Source organism: Gobio gobio, assembly GCF_949357685.1.
Source record: "Gobio gobio genome assembly, chromosome: 17".
NCBI classification, from domain to species: domain Eukaryota; kingdom Metazoa; phylum Chordata; class Actinopteri; order Cypriniformes; family Gobionidae; genus Gobio; species Gobio gobio.
Window position 1 is genome coordinate 23054461 of NC_137110.1, and position 23950 is coordinate 23078410.

General features: G+C 38.9%; 1 protein-coding gene across 7 annotated transcripts in view; it reads left to right on the forward strand.

Moving 5' to 3' along the window:
- Window positions 1–23950, forward strand: part of evi5b (ecotropic viral integration site 5b) — a 76900-nt gene that overhangs the window by 34857 nt on the left and 18093 nt on the right. For 3 of the 7 annotated variants that reach the window (XM_079841457.1, XM_079841458.1, XM_079841460.1), the window contains 14 exons: window positions 7499–7688; window positions 11440–11664; window positions 12123–12197; window positions 13767–13892; window positions 14055–14198; window positions 14467–14556; window positions 14689–14786; window positions 14879–14939; window positions 15469–15522; window positions 16450–16482; window positions 16884–17027; window positions 18522–18653; window positions 20554–20694; window positions 20855–21013. In XM_079841457.1, the coding sequence (XP_079697583.1) occupies window positions 7499–7688; window positions 11440–11664; window positions 12123–12197; window positions 13767–13892; window positions 14055–14198; window positions 14467–14556; window positions 14689–14786; window positions 14879–14939; window positions 15469–15522; window positions 16450–16482; window positions 16884–17027; window positions 18522–18653; window positions 20554–20694; window positions 20855–21013 (1672 nt within the window). The remainder of the gene's footprint in view (window positions 1–7498; window positions 7689–11439; window positions 11665–12122; window positions 12198–13766; window positions 13893–14054; window positions 14199–14466; window positions 14557–14688; window positions 14787–14878; window positions 14940–15468; window positions 15523–16449; window positions 16483–16883; window positions 17028–18521; window positions 18654–20553; window positions 20695–20854; window positions 21014–23950) is intronic. The other 4 variants (XM_079841459.1, XM_079841462.1, XM_079841463.1 and 1 more) reach the window with 2 other exon arrangements.

Sequence of the window (23950 nt, forward strand, 5' to 3'; positions counted from 1 at the left end):
AGCAAGCGACCTGATCTCATTCCTTTTCTCTCTCTCTCCAGTATTATGTCCTGTCCCCTCTTCACTGCAAAGATTTTACTATTTTGCATCTTAAAAAGTAGAGATCGACCGATACCAATTGTTTGCATGTTTATGTGCCCGATAACTGATATACAGAACCAATATTTATTTGTTTTATTTCTGTTTTTGATAATTATAACAACAGAACAAACACTTTTTTTTACAACTTCACTCCCTCCTGCATACAAATCAATTCTTCTACATCAATAAAGTCTGAAAGAGTTCCAAAAAATAAAATAATATAGATATAGTGCACTAAAGTGTCTTTTTTTTTTAAAGCTGAAGTCCGTAAGTTTTGCCTCTGATGAATTTTATGAGGAGTATGTGTGGCTTCGCTGTCAGAAACCGCACCGGTGTGGATACTGTACTTCAGAATCACAGATTCTAAGTCTTGGAGTATAACCTAAATAAGAATTTTCCAGAAAATCTAATCTGAACAAGTAAGTAACATGTCTGCCACTTTTGGGAACAAAACATTACAATAAATCGCGCTACCAACGGTTATTAGATCTAACGATCGCTCGTACAACATCAAACCGTGCAAATTATTGTTATTGTTATACTTTGTTCTCAAATTGTTAATGTTAACAGCATTAGCATTGCGTGACTACATGTATTTAGTGTTTTATTAGCGTTACCTGTAGATTTCAATTTCCAGTCTAATCTACTAATCTACTAGTCTAATCTTTTGCTTTTGACTACGGGTGAATCTCCAGTTCTCACTGATGTCGTCATTTGGGCCTTTCTGGATTACAATCCGCCATCAAAATGATGGATTAATTACTCCAGCTGCTGTGAGAAAAGGCTATAAATGATCCGCTAAAGAACATGCGGTACACATGCTCCTCATGTGCGTTACATGTAAACGAACAGGTAATGAATATAGCATGTAAAAATAATTATAAAAAATTAAAACTAAACATTCTAAACTGCCTGACTTAAAAAAAATAACTACTTTAGTGCATAGCTTAATAATCCCAGTTGCACATTTTTATTCATAACAGCATTAATATTAACAACAGGCAAAATAAATTTACAAAATCTAATGTTTTCATATGGAGAACGTAATTAAATGACAAGGGAGTCTATTAACTCCCCATAAATATAAGCAAAAATATAATAATTTGTTTTAAACTACAGTTTTAAAAAGTTTGTGTGTTTATTAGGCTAAAAGGTGAAGAGAATGGAATGTGCTGGAATATTCGCTGTAATACACGTCATTGCAATTACTGAGTCCATTTCTTCTTGCATGTTATCAGAATTATTATGTTTTTGTCGGCCTATTAAATACCTGCTGACAGAGCTATCTATGCATTTACAGAACTTCTCTCGCAGATATAATAATTTCCACTGAGCTGTAGCTATTTATGTTTTTTTTTTTTTTAATCAAAATAAAGGTTATATAGTAGAAGTTAATACTGTATAATTTAAGGAGTTTTACATGAATAGAGCTGTGGCCATGCTGGAGCATCTGAGCACCAACCCGGTGAGTGAATGGCACAATGAACGCGACTTCACTAGATTAATGATGAGCATAGACAACAGGGAGAGAATTAAATTCAGCGATTTTATTTCCAACATGCACTCATTCATTGCTGTTTTATTTAATTCATGTAAAGTTACGTCTGTATTTGGACAGGATTTGACGGATTATCTTTGATTATCTTTTGGACTAAGTCAACTTTATTTATATAGCACTTTTTACAATGCAGATTGTTTCAAAGCAGCTTCACAGTGTTAAACAGGAAAATAATGCAACAGAATTTTATTCGGCTGTACAGCCACTCCGGAGAAAATGATGTCATCTAGCTCATTTAAATTATCATACAGTAACAATGTGGGCATTAGATTAGTAATTAGATCAGTAATTTAGTTTATATGGTTAATTTAGTTTACTAATTAGTTTTATTTGGATATTTAGTTGAAAAATGTAGTGTCCCTAACTGAGCAAGCCAAGCCAAAGGCGACAGTGGCAAGGAAACCAAAACCCCATCAGGATAATGGAGAAAAATAAACCTTGGGAGAAACCAGGCTCAGTCAGGTTGCCAGTTCTCCTCTGGCCAATTAACAAACAGTGTATGATTATTATTCTTGCAACTTTACAGGACAGGGGTCATATTAGATCGGAATAATTAAAAGATTGGAGACAACACGCCAGAGACGGGTTTATTGAGGATGCTGTAGTGATTAAACAATTATTAAAGTGCAATATTCGAAAGATCTGAGTCATCACGCCAGAGATGGGTTTATTGAGGATGACATATCGATTAAACAATTATTAAATAGGAATATTCGGAAGATCGGGGCCGTCAGGCCGGAGACGAGTTTATTGAGGATGACATATCGATTAAACAATTATTAAATAGGAATATTCGAACGATCAGAGTCATCACGCCGGAGACGAGTTTATTGAGGATGACATATCGATTAAACAATTATTAAATAGGAATATTCGAACGATCAGAGTCATCACGCCGGAGACGGATTTATTGACTAAACAGAAGAGATTCGGCCCCATATTGTTTGCCTAATGCCTTGATAGAATTATTATGCATACTGGTTAGAATAACCAGTTACTCCAAGTTTAGAGGTGACTAAGGGCGTTTTCACACCTGAAAGTCCGCACCAAGGTCCGAACCGAAGTTCATGTTTTGATACTTTTTATATATTCGGTTAGTTTTGGTTTGGTTTCACATTGCAGCGGACTAAAGAACTTTACATGACGCACTTGCGTCCACTCGTCATCATCTATGTGGGCGGCATCTGGACATTGATTGGTTTGTAAACGGACGTGCGTCTGACATCAGCGTCTTTGACAAGTTGAATGAACGGACGCATATCGTGGTTGCCACTAGAGCCCGACCGATATATCGGCGGGCCGATATTATCGGCCGATATTAGGCTTTTTCCAAACTATCGGTATCGGCATTTATGATGGCCGATAAATGAATTTTTTTTAAAAATAAAAAAAACGGACGAAACACCTCTCAAACACATTGAGTGTTGGCGTTTCATAGTTTGTCCACCAGAGGGCGCTCTACAACGTGCCGGCTGGCAACACCACCAGCTGATCCAGCAGAGTCATGCTGAGCTTCAGCGCTCTGAGCGCTGCATTCACAACACAGATCATCCGCGAAATGCATGTAAGTTGGCAACGAGACATACATTGCTTGAATTGAATAACAGTTAAAAGAACATCCCCATCAGTTCTCTTAACTCAAATAACATGACACAATTTGTAACTGCCAAGTCCAGTTTTGCTGTTACATGTAAGCCAAGAGAGCTGGTAATTACGCTAGGTTACAGTTGACTGACTTATTTTACCTCGGACAATGTGACTGAATAAAATGTATTTCTTTAATAGTCTGACAGTTTGACATCATGAGACGTATCATCTCTCCCCTGCCCGTTATTTTGAAAAAGTATACATATTTCTAAATTATAACTTATCATAGACGCTAACCACAACGCTAGCTAATGCCATGGCTATCAGTGGGAGACCGCTAACATTAATGCGCCTTGAAAAACACAACAAACTTATTCTGCCTAAATAAAGTAATGATTACTGTATTTATAACTAGTATATTTGTAGTTCCAGTCTCTGCATTGTAAATCGTAAGTTAGGCTCGTGAAGAGTGAACGAAAGTGCGTGACTTCGTTCAGACGCCGCATTAACGAGTCAAATAATGGATTACACGAGTCATCGTCAGTAACGTTAGTAGATTTTAGAAGGCAGGCAGCAAATGATGATTGAAAATGGTTTGTGGTAGCTTGATGGATAGAATTAAAAGTGCATGTAAAGGGATAAGCAAGTTGACATTGTAATTATAAGGTGGCTCATATTTATACTGTATATAGTTTATGTTTTGCTGTTGTTGTTATTTATCAGAACTTCTAGAACTTAACTGAATATTTTTTTTTCCAGTCTTGCTAAAAGTTATATTTATAAAGCTTACCACATCTATTAATACTGGTAACTTTGATTTTTTGTTTTTGTTAGCCTATTGTGTTTTCGTCCAAACGACTTTAAGTTTCATATCTTAAGTTTGTATTTTTATACATTTTATTTATCAGAACTTTAATATATTTTATGTTCCTCTGTTCTGTTGTAACAATAAAACAAACAAGTTTATTTTTAAACTGCATTATCATATTATTTTAGAGAGGCTGAGGGATCATGAATAACTACAAATAACTGATGTATAAGGGAAATCTGTTTGTGTTTTTTTACGCGTTTCTGTTATTTTATTTTTTATATATATCGGCTGATATATCGGAATATCGGATTTTTAAGTGACCAAATATTTGTATCGGTATCGGCCTTAAAAATCCTTTATCGGTCGGGCTCTAGTTGCCACTATTGAACAGTGCGCATTGCTTGACTATTTTTTTATTCGTTAGGTTTAAAAGTGGACATTTCAAGCTTTATAAACACATATTTCTCATGTTTGTGAGGCAAGTAGCCTGCTGAGTTTGGGTTTATTTGAGACCCGCTCCAGTTCATGTGTAAAGCATGTGATCGCTCCTGCGATTATTGTCTGCTATATAGACTATTTGCTTCTTATTTATTAAATCCAGGCAACTATCTGATTAAACGTTGATTAAAATTAAGATACAATTTATACAAAACGAAATTCCCATTAAAGAAATGCTTTCTAAGCAAAATCATACAAAATTTCGTTCAAAATTATTTCTGACTTTCTGTCTACTGACATATTGCGCATATTTTCACTTTTCATAATCAATGTAGCCTAGATTGAATTTAAAAATAACGTTATAATATTTAAACATAAACAGGAACTTCCTGTAAATGGTCTGAAAGTCCGAACCATACAGAAAATGCTTTCACACTAGAAACGAACCGAACCTTTGTTCAGTTTGATCCGGACCGAGACTACCTCTTTTCGTCGGACCAAATTTCGTCTGTTTGGTCCGGACCGTGGTACGGGGGAGGTTTCACACCTGCAATTTTGATTCGGACCAAACTGAAAAGTCAGAAAATCCGGACCAAACAAGGTAGGTGTGAAAACGCCCTAAGACAGCCACAACCAATTGGATTACATTTCCATTCTCCCATTGCAACTTGTGACTGGAATTTAAATGAACCTTAAGGTACTTTGAATGCAGTTTACAGTGTGATTCAGTCAGAAATTTGGTTAAGAGTTACAATTAGGAGGATTAAGGGCCAGTTGTTGGCGAAAAACAGAGAGTGAAAGTCTCTCATCAGGACATTCTCTCTTTTTTTCCTTTCTGCCCACCTACCACCAGTAACTCATTCAGCATCACAACCCCTCAGCTGTGAACCCCATGACACTCTCTCACTGCCTTTCACCCCTAACAACCGTGGCCCCCCTTGTATGACCCAAAAGCGGCTGTAACTGGATCCAGCCTCAGAGCCTTGGCCATGACGTCACCTAGTGCCGCCTTTAGAGGCCCGGGGCCCCTCTCTTTTTCCGAGATCAGGTTTCAATGGCTTTGTGTCTGTGCTGTCAGCTCTTAAATGTTGAGGTTACTCACAAGCATTGTCTTTTTGTCTTCCTGCTGATCCAAGGTCAGGTTCACAATGATAGCCCTCCCCTCTGACACTCAGTTTTTTAACTCTAACTATTTAATATGCGTTTTACTACTTTGTTTTGGAGAGTTTTATGTTTTGCTGGAAGTATCAGAAAGATTCTCGTTTTTTTTTTTTTGTATAGGCTGTTTTATTGTTGTCCTGTTACTTTTTCTTTGTGAACATGCTAATGTAATGTGGTTAAGCCTTGGTTATAATAAGACATGTTTTTTTTTTACTATTCTGCAACCTTTGCATTTTGCATTAGATATGCTTTAGCATCTTAAATTGGGTTTCCATTTATAGCTGTCTGCCAATGTTCCCAAGCTAGCACACTAATTTGGCAGCCCCCGTTTCATAGCAATGTTCAGTTGTTAACTCTTGAATACTTGACTTTTAAGTCTTAAAATAACGTCATTCTAATGTTACTGTTAACACCCATTAAGCATTTCTATCTGCTCTGAATTGTAGGTTTTTTAGAACAATATTAATGTCTTGAACAAACAAGCCATCCAGTGTTTTTTATTTCTCCAGTCAGGCAAAAAGAGAGCGTGATTGGACTAGTTTAGCCCCAACAGCGGCTACTATTTCCCATAATACATTATTAATGTCAACATGTCGGTTCCCTAAGTGACATCACAAATGTTTCTCCATAGAATGGCTGGAAATGTCTTTTTCTTTTCGCTGGCATTATGCCCTCATTCCTGCCCCCAAAACCAATTAGTCATTCAGTTCACTGATTATTAACACTTCCGTGATACTGGGTGGAAAGTTGACATAAACCAAGATGTGACTTTTTTATTGTTACTTAATGGGATTGCTTCTCTTATCGCTGCTCCGTCTGTACACCAAGACTTCCTTTAAGGCAATACTTTTGGCATGTTAAGGCAAAACTTTTTCCACTGTATCAATATTCACTTTATGGTGGGTGGTATTAGGGTTGCTAAGTTTTCAAAGTTGGAAGCTTTCCATGGGAATTAAAAGGAATATATGGGAATAAACTGGAAATTTAAAACAAATTTTAACAAAATTTAGCTGCATAATCTTGGTTAAAACAACCGGGGGGATTATAGTAAATATGCTTATTTTATTCAACCTTCAAGCTTTTTTGTTGTTCAATGAAAGAATCGATTAAAGTTCTACTCGCAAATAAATCAAAGTCAAAAATGTAATTTTAAAATGTTTTATTAGTTGGCATGCATACCAAACGAAATGTTTATATTTATGTTTATATATGATACAGTTTGTATAAACTACCCCAAACTTCCAATCAATTCCCATAAATTCCTGTTAATTTTCAAAATTTGAATATTTTCTAAGTTCCCCAGCTTACCTTGGAAATGGAAAGTTTCCAGAAATGTACCGAAAATGTTCCGACCCTTTGAAACTCTAGGTTGTATTAATTAAAGTCTTATGTCACAGATTACGATTTTAGGTAATGGTAATATATATCACACTATAGATTTCTTTTAAAACAATTATGAATGTGTATTATGTAAATAAACGAGATATTTCTTAGTTTCTCTTATTATTTGGAACTTTATCCAAAAGATAATATTATCATTAACAATTGAATGATATTTCTGACACCAGTGCAAAAACCACTGCCTCATATTGTATAGCACTTCAGTTAAAAACAGAATAATTAAAAGAAACTGTAAAAGTAACAGAAGAAACTGTCAAAATAATATTATAAATAAAATATATTTGCATTTCAACAGCCTACTTAAGCAAACCTTCACCATGGTAAAATCATACTGCCCAGTTATGCTTTCATCTAATGTAGGTTTACTTTGAGTTCATATATCAGTTTTTTTTTTAATTGATCAGTTTTTCTTTTTTTTCAGCTTTTGTATTAACTGTTATCTGCTATGGTTGTCTTTCCAGGTTGTTGGAGACGGACAGTAAGTCTTTACGGTCTGTGAACGGCTCTCGAAGGAACAGTGGCTCATCACTGGTATCTAGTTCTTCAGCCTCCTCCAATTTGTCGCATTTGGAGGAGGATTCATGGATCCTGTGGGGACGCATCGTCAACGAGTGGGAAGATGTGCGGAAGAAGAAAGAAAAACAACTAAAGGTAAACTGATAGATTATACATCAAGCTACAGTGTGTGAATCAGATTTTTGCCATTTTATGAACTGAACATATGGATTTCCAGCTATAATTCTTTTATTTAATCACAACTGTACATGAGATATAGAGAAAAGCTGCTGAAAAATCAAATATAGGGCACACGTAAACAGCTATACAAATGTATTGCTGTTGCAAGATAGTGAAACGCATGACAAAGAGGGTCATAAAACATATGGCCCAATTTAAATATGTGAGTGATTTATCCGTAATGCTACTGTGTTCATGAATAAGGAAATGTGCATTGTCATTGCTGAATGAGGCAATGAACAGAAGTAACAGTAAGGTTGGCTCAGAGAAAGAAAGGATTGTATTTACTGTTGACAACCTCAGCCACAAAGTAGCATTTCCTGAGCAATTGTAATATTCAAAATGTATTATACAAATGAGTTTATTAAAAACCCCAATGGTGTGTGATGTGTAGTGGTTTGTAAGCTTCATAGTAACACCATGTTGTTTGATCCTGGGTATGTAGCACATTTAGCTCCATATGACTGTTTTGACACCAAAAATAACATTTATGAGCAGGCCTCCGGAAATAAAATCGAAATGATAAAAAATATATCATGAGACTATTTTAAAACTTTCAAAATATAATTATTTTATCAAGTAGCCCTTTCCTCTAAAACTACACGGAAGCTTAGGCCATCTGCAATATTTTCCATTTCCTTCGAAATTAATATTTCTGCAGTTTGTTACACATCTCGCTACACATCTAAATCTCACAATAACATTTCCAAGGAAACAATGGGATGAGAGAACCACTTGTGCAAAATTTTGCAGTTGCCTGCACAATATTGTCACTTTCCCACTTCCCACTTACAAGCCAAAGGGGAGGATCTAGGGCTCTTCTAGCAAAGCAGCAACAGAAGGCTTTTGTAAAGCCTGGTGTTTTAACAAAGACACAATCTCTAGAGTGCTTTTGAAGAATCTCAGTGCTGACAGTGTATGTAGGTGGACTCGCATCTCAGACCCTCACAGGAATGACCAGCTGTAGAAATCAGCCGTCTAAGCCAATCTTCTGCTGTGCAGATGAGCACAGGAAACTGCTTAATCAGGTCAAATATAATTCGCTTACAAAAACATCGAGCTTTGCTGTAGAAATCTCTGACACGGTTATATTTAGCAGCATAAAATTGTCTTATCCTGTCTGAGTTACAAACTAAACCCTTGGGAGAACATCTGAATGCTGACAATCTTGAAACCTTCAGTCATTTTAAGGTGTAATCCTTCAAATAAACTAATATCTTCTATAACCCTGAAGATGTGGCAACATGAGTACTCTCTCTTAAGTAAGCCTATGTCATGTCCTGACTTTCAGTGTTAATGTTTAATATTTATGTTTGTATTACCTTAGAATGAGCCATTTCTATCTACATACACCGCAGGTCCCCTTACAATTAAATCGCCATTTTGCGCCGTCATGTCTCTAAAGTAGCCCTAAACAGACAAACTTCTCTACAGAGCGCTAGTCACTCTCAGCTCTCTCCAACAACATCATTTTTGTCCTGTGTCGGCCCCCGTAGCTTCTCTATGTACTCAGAAAGGGAGGGATGAGCGTTTGGGGGATGCAATTCACATCCTCACCTAGGGCTGCACGCTATTTCGTTTTAGCATCGATATTGCAACGTGCGCATCTGCGATAGTCACATGAGATGTCAAGTATAGGGATCGTAGTTGATCCGTGATCCTTATGGGCAGCTGCACCGCAGTTCAGAACGCATGTGATTCGCAGATTAATTGCAATGTTTAACCGTCATAGATTGAAAGTTTAATATTTGCTTGTGTTTTTAAAGGGTTACTTCAGCGATTTAGCATTAAGCTTTGTATCAGTAGAAACCCGGTACCGGTAGTATATTCGAATGATCGATTTGGGGGCGGGTTGCTTGAATTGTGGGTCCATGAAAACACAACAACAAAACGGTACAATGACAAACTCACTTAAATAGGCGCATTTTGCTTTGAAACCAAATCTTCCGCCATCTTCTGGTCTGTCAGCTCCTCACTCTCTAATGAATGAAATCTGACTCCTGCTTCTTTTGTGCTGCGACACTCATTCGGCTCGTGCTGTATTGAGCAGACACGTTCAGTTTTTAGTTGCAGTGTCTGTTCTCTAACTGAACTTAATTATTTTATTACTATAAAAATCAAAATGACGGTGGGGTGGTGCCGTGGATGGCAAGAGATGTAACCGGTAGGTGTGGCTTGGGAGTGGCCTCGTAGGACAGCGAAGCAAGTGTATTCTGGGAGTTGTCTTTCATCCATATGAGCCAAAAATACATTTTCTGGCTTTCCTTAGTCTAGAAGGCACTAACTTCTAAAATAATTTCTCGTTTCTACTAAGTGTGTGAACCTACACTGGTCTCACGGTTCGATTACGATTATCATGCCATCGATTCGGTTCAATTCAATATCACGATGCATCGACCATGCACTGCATCCTCATGTATACAATTTTGTCAGTCAGTTATATGAAATGAACCTTTCATTTTACCTGCTCAAAGAAAACTTGCTTCTTGAATGTATCAAACAAAACTCAAGTCTGGGCACGGAAGACAACAGGGGCATTTAGAACAAATACACAAAATACTAAAAGCCACTTCAGGAGGTGGTCTGGGCGTCATTATAGTCAAAACTAAAGTCTAAATGCATCTGGGTGTTGAAACCACATATGTAAATTTTACTCCTCGCAACAATGCTAAAACAAATGTACGTGTGAGAGCGTTCTGGGCTATGACATGTTATAGCCAGATATGACAGCGCTACTGAAGCACGCATCACCGCAGACGAGCAGCTGCGTATCTCTTCCTCAAGCCAGCGCACAAGCTACCGCAAATAAAACCGAAAGCAAGTCGCAGGTGCTCAACACACAATCATATTCTTTAAAAGTAAAGAAACTGAATGATCTTGCCAGTGCTGTTGCCGCGCGCTCTCCTATTGCAGTCTTTTGATTTTGAAATTATCTGATGATTCATAAAATACAGGTCATATCTGTTGTTTTCAGTGACGTGAACTCCAATAAATCTGCATATAGTGCGGGAAATAAAGATTGGATTTATATCCGTTTTGCGGAGATGCATTTATGTGCCCAAGTGTAAATGAAATAGTTTTGTTAAATCCGATAGCTTTGATTTACACACAGCGCGTGTGTTCTCCAGGTCGTGCTTACCAGGTTGTTCCGAAATGTGCCCAGATGTCTGCTTTTATAGTTGGAGCATTTTAATTACTTGCACTCGCGTCTCATACGCGACAAATGACATCAAAAAAGAATCAGTACATTATAATCGGTTATGGTCTATTACTGAACCGATACCCAATCGTCCTCGTCTGCATCGCGATGCATCGAAGAAAGGATTCATTTCGACACCCCTAATTTCCACTACATAAATGACCCAATTTAAATACACATCTTTCCAGCAGTGAAGTACCCCTTTAAGTCAAGTCAGGCATCAAGCGCAGGAGGACTGTAGTTGCACGCTGTTTTCTGTACACACACAGAGCTGCGCAGACCGCACGTGAATGCCGAATACATTGTGCACACAGAAAACAGCGCGCAGGCATTTTGACTTCATTTTCTTTTAAGCTTAACTGACGTGCTCACAAAATGAAGTCAAAATGCAAAAGTTCATTGCTAGATGCAGCTAAAATTCACACACTGCACCTTTAATAATGGTTTGTTGTTGTTTCTTTTTCATAGGAACTGGTTAGGAAAGGCATTCCGCATCACTTTCGAGCAATAGTGTGGCAGCTGTTGTGCGATGCCCAGAATCTACCCATAAAGGAGCAGTACTCTGAGCTGCTGAAAATGACCTCGCCCTGTGAAAAACTCATCCGCAGGGACATTGCCCGTACCTACCCCGAGCACGAGTTCTTTAAGGAGAAGGACAGTTTGGGTCAGGAGGTGCTCTTTAATGTTATGAAGGTAGGTTTTCTCCTTTCTGGGCAACTGGAGCAATGATTTCCTTTAGGGATTGAAAGAGAGTTTAAATTGAGAGGGTGATAGCCGGGATGTTGACCAATTCATCAGCACAATTACACAAAATCAGATAATTTCTGTTAGATATGTGCACTTCATTGCTGTTCGTACTGGTTAAATGTTACAGGACACTAATAATGACTAATGATGACGTATGATGATGTGTATTGGTGTACTAGTGGTGTCCCATTTCTTATGGGGTATAAAATAGATAGAAGTATAGAAATAATAGAAGTTTAATGTCATTTAAAGCCAGCTCACCCAAAAAAACACCTACAGATTAGTAGTTTTTAGAGTGGATGAGTAACTCTCAGGCTTGTCTGGATGTAGAACAGAGCTGATTCTGCACTTGACTCAGCAATGATTTTATAAACGATCACCAAATCTCACTTTTGTGTTTACAGGCTTATTCCCTGGTTGATAGAGAGGTGGGTTACTGTCAGGGAAGCGCTTTTATTGTCGGCCTTCTTCTAATGCAGGTAAAAATATTCCACATATAAATCACATTCAATTTTTAACAAGCTGTATTATGAAACACTACACTACAGTATAATATTTAAGATAATGCTGGATGAGCAATGTGAAAATGTTTTAATGTAATATGAATAATACAATCCAACTGTTCTGTGATGGTTAATTATATATATACACATACACATCTACACCGATCAGGCATAACATTATGGCCACCTTCCTAATATTGTGTTCGCCCCCCTTTTGCTGCCAAAACAGCCCTGACCCATTGAGGTATGGACTCCACTAGACCCCTGAAGGTGTGCTGTGGTATCTGGCACCTAGATGTTAGCAGCAGATCCTTTAAGTCCTGTAAGTTGCGAGGTGGTGCCTCCATGGATCAGACTTGTTTGTTCAGCACATCCCTCAGATGCTCGGTTGGACTGAGATCTGGGGGTTTTTTTTGAGAAAAGTCAACACCTCAAACTCGTTGTGCTCCTCAAACCATTCCTGAAACATTTTTGCTTCGTGGTAGGGCGCATTATCCTGCTGAAAAAGGCCACAGCCACCAGGGAATACCGTTTCCATGAAGGGTGTACATGGTCTGCAACAATGATTAGGTAGGTGGTACATGTCAAAGAAACATCCACAGGGATGGTAGGACCTAAGGTTTCCCAGCAGAACATTGCCCAAAGCATCACACTGCCTCTGCCGGCTTGCCTTCTTCCCATAGTGCATCCTGGTGCCATGTGTTCCCCAGGTAAGTGACGCACACGCACCCGGCCATCCATGTGATGTAGAAGAAAACGTGATCCATCAGACCAGCCCACCTTCTTCCATTGCTCCGTGGTCCAGTTCTGATGTTCACGTGCCCCCTGTTGCTGCTTTCGGCAGTGGACAGGAGTCAGCATGGGCACCCTGACTGGTCTGCGGCTATGCAGCCCCATATGCAACAAACTGTGGTGCACTGTGTATTCTGACATCTTTCTATCAGAACCAGCATTAACTTCTTTAGCAATTTGAGCTACAGTAGTCTGTTTGATCGGACCACATGGGCCAGCCTTCGCTCCCCACATGTATCAATGAGCCGTGGCCGCCCATGACCCTGTCGCCGGTTCACCACTTCTCCTTCCTTGGACCGCTTTTGATAGATACTGACCACTGCAGACCGGAAACACACCACAAGTCGTCTAGCCATCACAATTTGGCCCTCGTCAAACCCGCTCAAATCCTTACGATTGCCCATTTTTCTGCTTCTAACCCATCAACTTTGAGGACAAAATGTTCACTTGCTGCTTAATATTTCCCACCCACTAACAGGTGCCGCGATGAAGAGATAATCAGTGTTATTCACTTCACCTGTCAATGGTCACAATGTTATGCCGGATCGGTGGATATAATCTTGGGTTTTGCACTAATAATAACAATGATGAAATTAATAATATATATAATATGATAATAAATGATAAATGATGATGATAATAGTTATTATTACATAATAATAATTGTTGTTATTATTTCTTCAAATAAATGTATATCTGTTGGTGGTGTTTTTCCAGTCTTTAATTATGTGATGTATAATTGTCTTCTCGCAGATGCCAGAAGAAGAGGCTTTTTGTGTGTTTGTAAAGCTGATGCAGGATTACAGGCTGAGAGAGCTTTTTAAACCCAGTATGGCTGAACTGGGCCTCTGCATGTACCAGTTTGAATATATGATTCAGGTCAGTGACTGTCTGCCAAAATCTGACTTTCAAGCTTAGCTTAACACTCCAATTCCCCACTAAATTAAATTAATGTGTTTTAAAAATTCCACATAGTTCTTGCTTTCTCTCTCTGATTATTATTATTATTTTTTTTTTCAATCTTTTGGTTTCTCCTTGCAGGAGCAGCTCCCAGAACTCCATGTGCACTTCCAGGCCCAGAGTTTCCATACCTCCATGTATGCTTCATCTTGGTTTCTCACCATCTTCCTTACCTCGTTCCCTCTTCCTGTAGCCACCAGGATCTTTGATATATTCATGTGTGAGGTAAGACTCTCTCTCACACACACACACACACACACACACACACACACACACACAGACACACACACACACAGAGAGAGAGAGAGAGAGAGAGAGAGTCTCATATGCCTTTCATTTTGATGTGGTCAGGTCATATGTTTTACATGCTAAGCTAATTGAGAACACAGCACACTGGTGTATTTTAGTAGTCTGATATCGCCCTCTGTTGGCTTCACAATGCTACTGCACATTTTTTTAGATCTTGAGTTTTCACCAGTAGGTGTCCTTACAGGGTTTAGAGGTTGTATTTCGTGTGGGGATGGCCATCCTGCAGATGAATCAGGCTGAGCTCATGCAGTTGGACATGGAGGGAATGTTGCAGGTGGGGTATTTATAAATATTTTCCTTTCAAGGATAAACTCGTATTTGTCTTAATTATAGTGGCTATGCTAGCAGATACTTTCTGTAGAAGCTACCACACCATGATTACTATACTATACTGTTACTGTTGCAGCACTTTCAAAAGGTCATCCCTCACCAGCTGGATAGTGGACCAGACAAAGTTATCCAGGCTGCTTATCAAGTCAAGTACAATGCAAAGAAAATGAAAAAGTGAGTTTAGATGATAAGTTAATTTCTTTTTTTTTTTTTTATATTTTTAGATACAACATTTCTGACCTGTTTTTTTATGTCTTCATTCACAGATTAGAAAAGGAGTACACTACAATCAAAACCAAGGAGATGGAAGAACAGGTAGAGATCAAGGTGAGGCAGCCATCCCACAATTATTAACATTAAGAGTCTAGCGGATTTTAATATTAAAAAAATACATTTATTATAACACTATAGGTTGTTTTAAATTACCTTGTAAATTATAAAAAATACAGCAGGGAGCAATAGTATTATTGACAATATGACTGAAATCAATATCTCTATATTTTTCCTCTTTTGGAAAGTCATGGAAATTATATGTGGATTTTTTTCTTTTACTATTGGGGCAGATGGGAACGCAAAAAATCATCATATTTTGCTGTAATCTCCCATTCACCACTGCAGACATTTACATAACTATGACAACTTCCACTTTTGAGAACCTTGGAAATGTGAAACGAGTCCATTTTCTATAATTATTTAAATGATAAAATAATTGAAATACTGTTAAATGTGTTTAATTGACCCAAACAATAAACCCAAACTAAACAATAATATTGCCAAGTAGCTCATAGCATGTCTAGTACATTGCATATTTTATTGATGTATTGCAGTCAAACATTGTTAATGTTGACTATTACAGAGACTACGCACAGAGAACAGACTCCTGAAGCAGCGAATAGACACTCTGGAGAAAGTGAGTAATAAATAAGAGGCAAAGCAAATCATTAATCAATCAAACACATCCATACACCATTGTCATCCCATATTTGCTTATCTTAAAATGGTTTATCTCCTTGCTGTCAGTTATCACAACTCATTGGTGTCAACCATAACAAATGCTCGTGCACACACCCCATTGGGTGTATCATAACTAACTGCTTGTGTGCATGTCATTGGAAAACCTGTTGTGATTTATGAAGCTGGTAAGTACAGTGCTAACAGAAAGAAAAATCTTGTGCGTCCGCACATGGGTATGACATGCATGCACACTACATGCATTGTCTGACAGACAACCTGTTTTTTTTTTTTTTTTTTACTTTTTTGAGCATGGATGAAAACCCAAACCTGCAGTGGCGCATGTCAGAATATTCTCTGCTTGCAAAGGCATGTTTGTGTCATGCATGAAAAAGGAAGCCTAAGGTTCCAGTCTATTAAAAAAATAAAATAACACCTCCACTTGGCTTTCATCACCTCGCAGCATGGAAGGATGTACTAACTGAAACAGAAATTCCCCATTCGTAACTCAAGGCCGCGTTCACAAATATAGTACACCTAGATATAACACTTATTCTTCTGACGCTCGGACTTTCCTCTGCTTGACTTCCTTTTACACTTTCACCCTTTTATGGAGCACAATCTTGCTTTATTCCATAGCCACAGCACGAACACCATGCTCAAACCATGTTCCTTTTCTACCCCACCTCACTATGATGGTTTCAAAGCTGCATATTTATGCAAATGTTTATCTAGAACAGTGTCTTTGCAAATGTTTTAATGTAGGGGTATGAAAAAGAACACCGTTTTCTGTCAAATCAGTCTTATTGTTTTGTTCTGTGTTGTAATATCCTTTGGTCTCTCTCTTCTCTTTGCTGTTTCCTTTATGGATTTTCTCTGTTTTTAGGAAAGTGCTTCTTTGGCAGATAGATTGATTCAGGTACAATTTTCACTCTCCTCTCCACCCTTTTATCTGTCTTTCCCCTTGAAGAACTCAGCAGTTCTATCTTTAGCTTTGCTTCATTTCCTTGATTTGCTTAAATATCTCACACCTACTCACAATCAAAAGTGAAATAAGGCAAATTCTGCAATTTCTGACTTCAGGGAAGAGGTATCACTGTGCTTATTATCTCTGGGCTGCAGTCCTGATTATTGGTGGAATACTACAATAATCCCCCCCCCCCCTGATAGTCAAATAAATTTTAAGTGCTAAATTGAAAGTCTAAAACTGCTAACAGCATGACAGAGCTTGAGATCAAGCATTATTTTTCTCCATCCATACATCCGTTTCCACCCATTCCGATTCTCCGCTCATCCCTCATCCATAATTGGTCACGTCAGGGTCAGGTGACACGAGCCCAAGAGGCGGAGGAGAACTACCTGGTCAAGCGGGAGCTGGCCACGGTCAAACAACACAATGAGGAGACCAGCGCACAGCTGGAGCAAGCGCAAAACACCATCCGACAGCTCCAGCAACCGTTTGCGGTAAGGACTGTTAAGAGACAGCGCCTCCTTCTGGATGAGAGGCCTGCTCTTCGAACACAGAAACCGTATGACTACACTGAGAAATGTTTTGCTCCCTCATGTCAACAGTTTGCAGTGGCAGCCGTACTTGATTCTTTCGCCGTTGCCTAGCAACAAAATCTCAGCGACCACAGAGCAGCAAAAGGCAGAACTTGTAATGATGCTCTTTACATGCATGACTGCAGATCAGAACAGAAGAGCTGGGGTCATTTGCATGCACAACTCTGCCAAATGGGGCTTATGTATATGTACGAGTTTGTCAAGTATGAGTGAAGCCACTGCCTGTTAGATGATAAAATCTACATTCTCAACATAAGGGCAGAATATGTCTCATCAGTTATTAATGCGCACATGCTCAACACAGAGAAAAAGTGGATAATGTGTCATGTGCTGTGGGGAAAGTGTTGTTTTACATAATATTGCGTTGCAATCTCATTATGTTTTAATGTGGCTGGTGGTAAAACCATGAGCATGAGGGGCGATAATGCTTTTGTTTTTTTTTATCTGAAGATGAAATTAATGTGTTAACGTCAATGTTGGGGGTAACGCATTACAAGTAACTTGAGTTATGTAATAATATTACCTTTTCAAGTAACTAGTAAAGTAACGCATTACTTTTCAAATTTACAACAAAATATCTGAGTTACTTTTTCAAAAAAGTAACGCAAGTTACTTTTTCACATTTATTTGACTGACAGCTCTCCTGCCCCCATGTTGTGAAAAATAAGTGGAAAGGCGTTGTGTGTAAACATGATGGTTATTGTAGTTCTAGACTAACTCACACAATAAAGATTCTGTACTCCTCAAAATGAATAAAATCAGTCAAATGCAAAATCAGAGTACTCAAACCTCAAATATATAAATGTTAAATAGAACAAATATTTTTATGCATTTAATCTACCTTTATTGACCAATGTTGTGCTGCTGACCTTTGATGATTCAGTTAAGCCATGAGCAAAAATTACTAGATTTTTTGTTTTTATTGGTAAAACGTTTTTCTCCTGCGTCCTATTCTTCCATTATCCAGAATGGCAGCACATTTATACCTCAGCCTGAGGCCTATTATTTCAATTTTGGTATGAAGAGGTCTTTACATTAGCACAAAAAAGGACTTTTTTTGCTATTAAAAAACAAAACTAAAAAGCAAGCCCAGCCCAGGTGAGAAAAAGTAACGCAAAAGTAACGCAAAAGTAACGTAACGCATTACTTTTCTTAAAAAGTAACTAAGTAACTCAATTAGTTACTTTTTAAGGGAGTAACGCAATATTGTAATGCATTACTTTTCAAAGTAACTTTCCCCAACACTGGTTAACGTTTATATTGTTGGTAAAATCAAAACACAAGTGCTGTTCAGATGTTATGCCTATGAGTATTCGGTTATAACTGACATTAATACCTGACAGGTTGGATTTTGATTGACTGAATATTTGATCAAACTGTTTTTGTTTAATTTAGAAGGTGAACCCACGCTACTCTGAGGAGTTCATCCTGCAGTTGGAGAGAGAACTGGTTCAGGCCCGACTTAAGGAGGCTGAGTCTCAGTGCGCACTGAAAGAGATGCAGGACAAGATCCTCGACATGGAGCAGGTGGTAGAACTTTATTACCATTTTCAAGCACACATACTCACCTGTAGGCAGTTGTGATTTTCCGCCATAATGGTGCTAGTACTCGGTCATGTTTGGTCAAGAGATCTTCAAATCTCTCTCAGAACCAGCATTTCAAGGAGCCAAAGAATGATGTTACTGACTACTTTGCTACATGACCTGCTCACAAAGTAATATGCCACCCCATAGTCTTTATACTATTTAATATATAGCCATTCAAATTAGTGATGTATTCGCCTATAATCCATATCTAAAACAGCTGATGATCAGGGCCAATTATATCCTGTCAACCAAAAGGTGGCGGAAAAACACGTCAGACTGCAAATCATACTGTGTGAGAAGAAAATGTCTCTTGTGTTGAATTTAGGGCTGTCGAAGTTAACATAACAATAACACATTAGCAGTAAAAAATAGCAATGTCCGCGACTTTTGCTACACTAAACATTATTTGTAATAATGTTTGGTGTAGCAAAGTGTTTTATTTGAGTGTAATTATTATACAGTATCTGAAAATAAATAGCAGTTGAATATAATAGTTTGGTATCTGGTGTTAATTTTATCCTCTAATATTATAGCAATGTACCAAATGAGAGGGTTCCCTGTATAGTTCACAGCATTAGTTGGCTGAGATTTTTAGATCAGCAGAGACATTTTGCATTGATGCATCTTTAATTAAAATTATAGCAATACATTCACACATGATATTATTAGAAAAAAATCTATTTTTAGATGGACAGTGACAATAATGTGGTTGGAGTTGCTGTGCAATTAAACGTATATAAGAGGAAGCATAACAAACGTTTAAAAACGTTGGAAGTCAGGAGGATTTTTTCAAAAAAAATTTATTCATATTTTTATAGCAAGGATGCATTAATTGAGAAAAAGCGACAGCAAACACGTACATTTTTACAGACATTTTGTTGCAAATAATTGCTGTTAAACTTTCTATCAAAGAATCCTGAAATACAATGGTTACCCACAAAAACACAGCACAACTCTTACCAGTATTTATAATAATAACAAATGTTTCTTGAGCTACAAATACAATATTAAAACACCAATATATATCGCTATTTAAATCAATTTAAATTATAAAAATGGAAACGTTGTTTTAAGTTGTAATTTTTTTTTTTTTTTACATTTTGAACAGCGGTCTAAACTTGAAGGTGCAGTGTGTAATATTTGAGGATCTATTGACAGAAATACATTATAATATACATAACTATGTATTCAGTGGTGTATAAAAACCTTATCATAATGAACCATTATGTTTTTACTACCTTACAATGAGCCATTTATATCTACACACACCACAGGTCCCCTTACATTGAAGTCACCATTTTGCGCCACCTTGTTTCTACAGTAGCCCTAAACGGACAAACTTCTCTACAGAGCGCTAGCTACCTTCTGCTGTCTCAGACAACAACATCTTTGTCCTGTGTCGGCCACTGTAGCTTCTCTATGTGCTTAGAAAGGGAGGGGTGAGCGGTGTGCGGTTGCAATTTGCAACCTCACTGCTAGATGCCGCTAAAATTTACACAGTGCACCTTTTAAATCGGATTTACACAGTGCACCTTGCATCGGATGTTTCTGGCATAGACCACTTTAATGATTTTATTAAGAGAGTTTGGTGCAATCTAGATTTGTTTTGCATTAGCCAGACTGCTGTTTTTCTGAAAATTACTGTGTGCAGACTTTAAACCAACACCTTAATTGTGATTTCAGCGGTTATTTGTTTGAGACCATCAAGCTTGAGGGTCAGAGCTGCCTTCTCTGCTTGCATTTTTACATATTGAATTCATTCCAGAAAAGGGCTTTCTGTTCATTCTGGTGTATGAGCTTACTTTGTCTTATCTCTTGTGTATATTTGTTTCTGTTACAGAGAAATGCATCCCTGCCAGATGAGAATAATGTGGTACGTCTTCAGGAGGAGTTAATTGGTGTAAAGCTGAGGGAGGCAGAGGCTCTAACAGGGCTTAAAGAGCTTAGACAGCAGGTTAGAGACCTGGAGGAGCACTGGCAGGTGAATACACGCACTCACATAGGTAGCCGTTTCAGTCACAATATTAGAGTGTGTGTAATACCCACAATCTCTACTGTGTTGCAGTTACACCATATGCTCTCCTTTTCATGCCTCCAATTAACTCACAAATGTTTCAAGATATTTTTGCCGTTGTGTGCAGAGGCATCTGGCGCGCACAGCGGGCCGTTGGAAAGACAGTCCGCGGAAGAATGCGATGAGCGAGCTTCAGGATGAGCTGATGAGCGTGAGGCTCAGAGAGGCAGAGGCACAGGCTGAGCTCAGAGAGACAAGACAGAGGATGCTGGAACTGGAGACTCAGGTCTTGACACGCATGTCCCTCAGACACACTCACACACATTTATGAGAAGGCCAATTTCTAATCTTATTTTCACATTTTTAATCATATTTATCAAAGAATCATTTGTTCAGGACTTAAAGGCAGGGTCGGTGATTTGTTCCAGAAACATATTTTGTTATGCTAGTTGAAAGTCTCTTCACATCTTGATAGCATTGACTAAGTTAAGTGATCTAAATGTATATATCGTCTTTGGAAGGCTAACGGTGCGTTCACACCGGACGCGAATGACGCGATTCGCGAGAGTGATTTACATGTGAAGTCAATGCAAAGACGAGAATAGACATTCTGTGGTGCGATTCGCGCGAATGAGCGTTAAATGACATGAAACACAACCCAGTCTCTTATTGTTAAATGCAAGTTTATGTATGATCAATAATACAAAAGTATAAGAAAAAGGTATAATAAGCTATACATGAAATAAAACAAACAATTCAGTCAAACATTCAAAGTCAGTGCTAGTAGGCTACAACGGTAACGTAAAGTTAATTAGCCTAAAAATAAAAAAAGTTATGAAACTTCACTTTGCCCTCGACGATTTGCCAAGGAACAAATTATAGATCCATGAGACCAAAGATCCCCCGTTACATATACACAAGACGAATTATAGCTCGAGACACCACAGAGACATCAGAGCTAGCGGCAAATGTCTGAAGGACTAGCCAAGGAAAGGCTGCTCTCGCCGGGGTTAATGAGCACGGAGCGCCGCTGATCCACTGGAGCTCACAACTCTGAAAACGCCAGATAAAATGTTCAAATAGGCACTCTTTTTATAAATAAACCACAGATTTGAGCTTTAAACAACTACATTATCGCCTGAAAAACGTTTTGTCACACATTAACAGTAGAATTTTAACAAAAAGACACAGCCCATGTGTAAACACAGCCCATGTCAGCCATTTCTCAACGAGACAAACCGCCTGGCAGAAGCCCTTCCCATGACGCGAATTCGCATCTGTTGTGAATTGAATGTCACGCGCGAATGAAGCGAGTAAACTCAAAATGTTCAAGCGTCCAACTTCGCACAAATTATTTGCGTCATTCGCAGTCGGTGTGAATGCTACATTAGGACCATAAAATGTTCGTCCAATCATTGCATTCGGACCAAATGTAATGATACGATGTCCTACCTGCTTGTCAGCGTATGTATTTCCATACCTCTGTGCACCCTGCTCATGCAGACATCACACGTCATCAGCGCGTTTCATGCTATGCAGAGTTAGACAGACGTCAGTCAAAGAGGTTGTATTACACAAGGTAGTTTAACAGCACTCTTGTGACGCTTTTGTTTGCTCCCTGCTGTACGCGTTCATGTGTTTTGAAGGAGGTGTGGCTTTGGAGACGCTCTGAATGAAGGGTGGGATCTTATGTAGGGCATCCCTGTTGTCGATGATTTTCATTATCGATTATTATGCAACTAGTTGTTGCAGCCCTAATCTTATAAGTCAAAGAACATATAGGGCCCTATTTTAACAATCTAAGTGCATGCCCTAAGTGCACTTGCGCCATGCGTTTTAGACCGTGTCCGAATCCACTTTTGCTTGTATAACGACGGAAAAAATGGTAGGCACGCCCCGCGCATGGTCTAAAAGGGTTGTACCTAGTCTCTTAAGGCCCGGGTATACTTCACTTACCGCGCCCGGACGCGTCACGCGCGCAGCCCTGTCCGCGCGTCTTTTAAAGTATACTACACAACGGATGCGCGCGGAGGATCGCGTTCAACACATGCGCAGTAAAAAAGTGTCTATGCTCTACCAGACATCGGAGGGCAGCACTGAGTCCTGTCATCAACGGGACATTCGCTGGGCATGATCGGAGAAGAACTGTAGTGCATCCACCATTGCAACATAGTTTGGAAGAAACACTGAAGAATCAAAAATTCTCTCTTTTTTTTCAAGTGTGTTGTTTTTAAACCGGTCTTTGCACACTCTTCTTCGACGGCTGAACACTGTGCTCAATACTGTGCGTATTGCCACCTAGTGGACTCTTCTGTACTGCTGGCGCATGCGCTGTTGCACGCGGACCGTCCGCGCGGTCTCAAAATTTGGGCTGCGCGCGGACGGGGTGTGCGGCCGGCCGCGAGCCCTCCGAATGACGAAAATTACGTCATGCGGGCGGTGCACGAACGCGGACGGCCGAAGTATACCCGGGCCTTTAATGAGTAATGGGTGTGTTTTGGGCGCAATGTGCAAACCAATCAGAGTCTCACCTCCCATTCCCTTTAAAAGCCATTTGCACGCGCGCATTCACTATTTACATGGCAGAATTTGCGAGCAGAAAGACTGAACGCTTCTCCAGAGAGGGATCCTTTAATTTTTCATATTTAAAAATGTTTGTGTGCTGCTGCGCATCACTGTGTGTAATAAGCAGAGTGTGCGCGTGTTGTGGACCCGCCTATAAATATGTTAAATAACAAAACAAATATTGCGGCATTGACTTTAGACCAGGTTTCAGTTGGTCAATAGCGCAGTCTATTCCAGTTGCCTCAAAATAGCAACACGCCAATAATGCGCCTGAATACACCTCTTTTTCAGACCAGCATGCCCATGGGCGCAAATGCATTTGCTATTTAAACAACGTGGTGCTGGATGTGAAAATGGTAACTGCGTTGGGCTGAAACTAGCAAATAACACTTGCGTGGCACCTGGCACCAGGTGTATGATAGGGCCCATAGTCTCGCATAGCCAGAACTTTGCCTAATTATGTGTGGTCTGGGCTCTATAGCCACTGCAATTGTCCAAGGACCGGCCACCTAGTCAGGAAGAGGCCATCTGAGTGACATGTGACATGCTATAACAGACTATTGATGAACTCATTATTTACCTGCAAATGCCGCAAATATTCCCTTATCAGTACAGTACTTTACTTGACCTGATCTTCCTTTTATAGATGTGAGAGAAC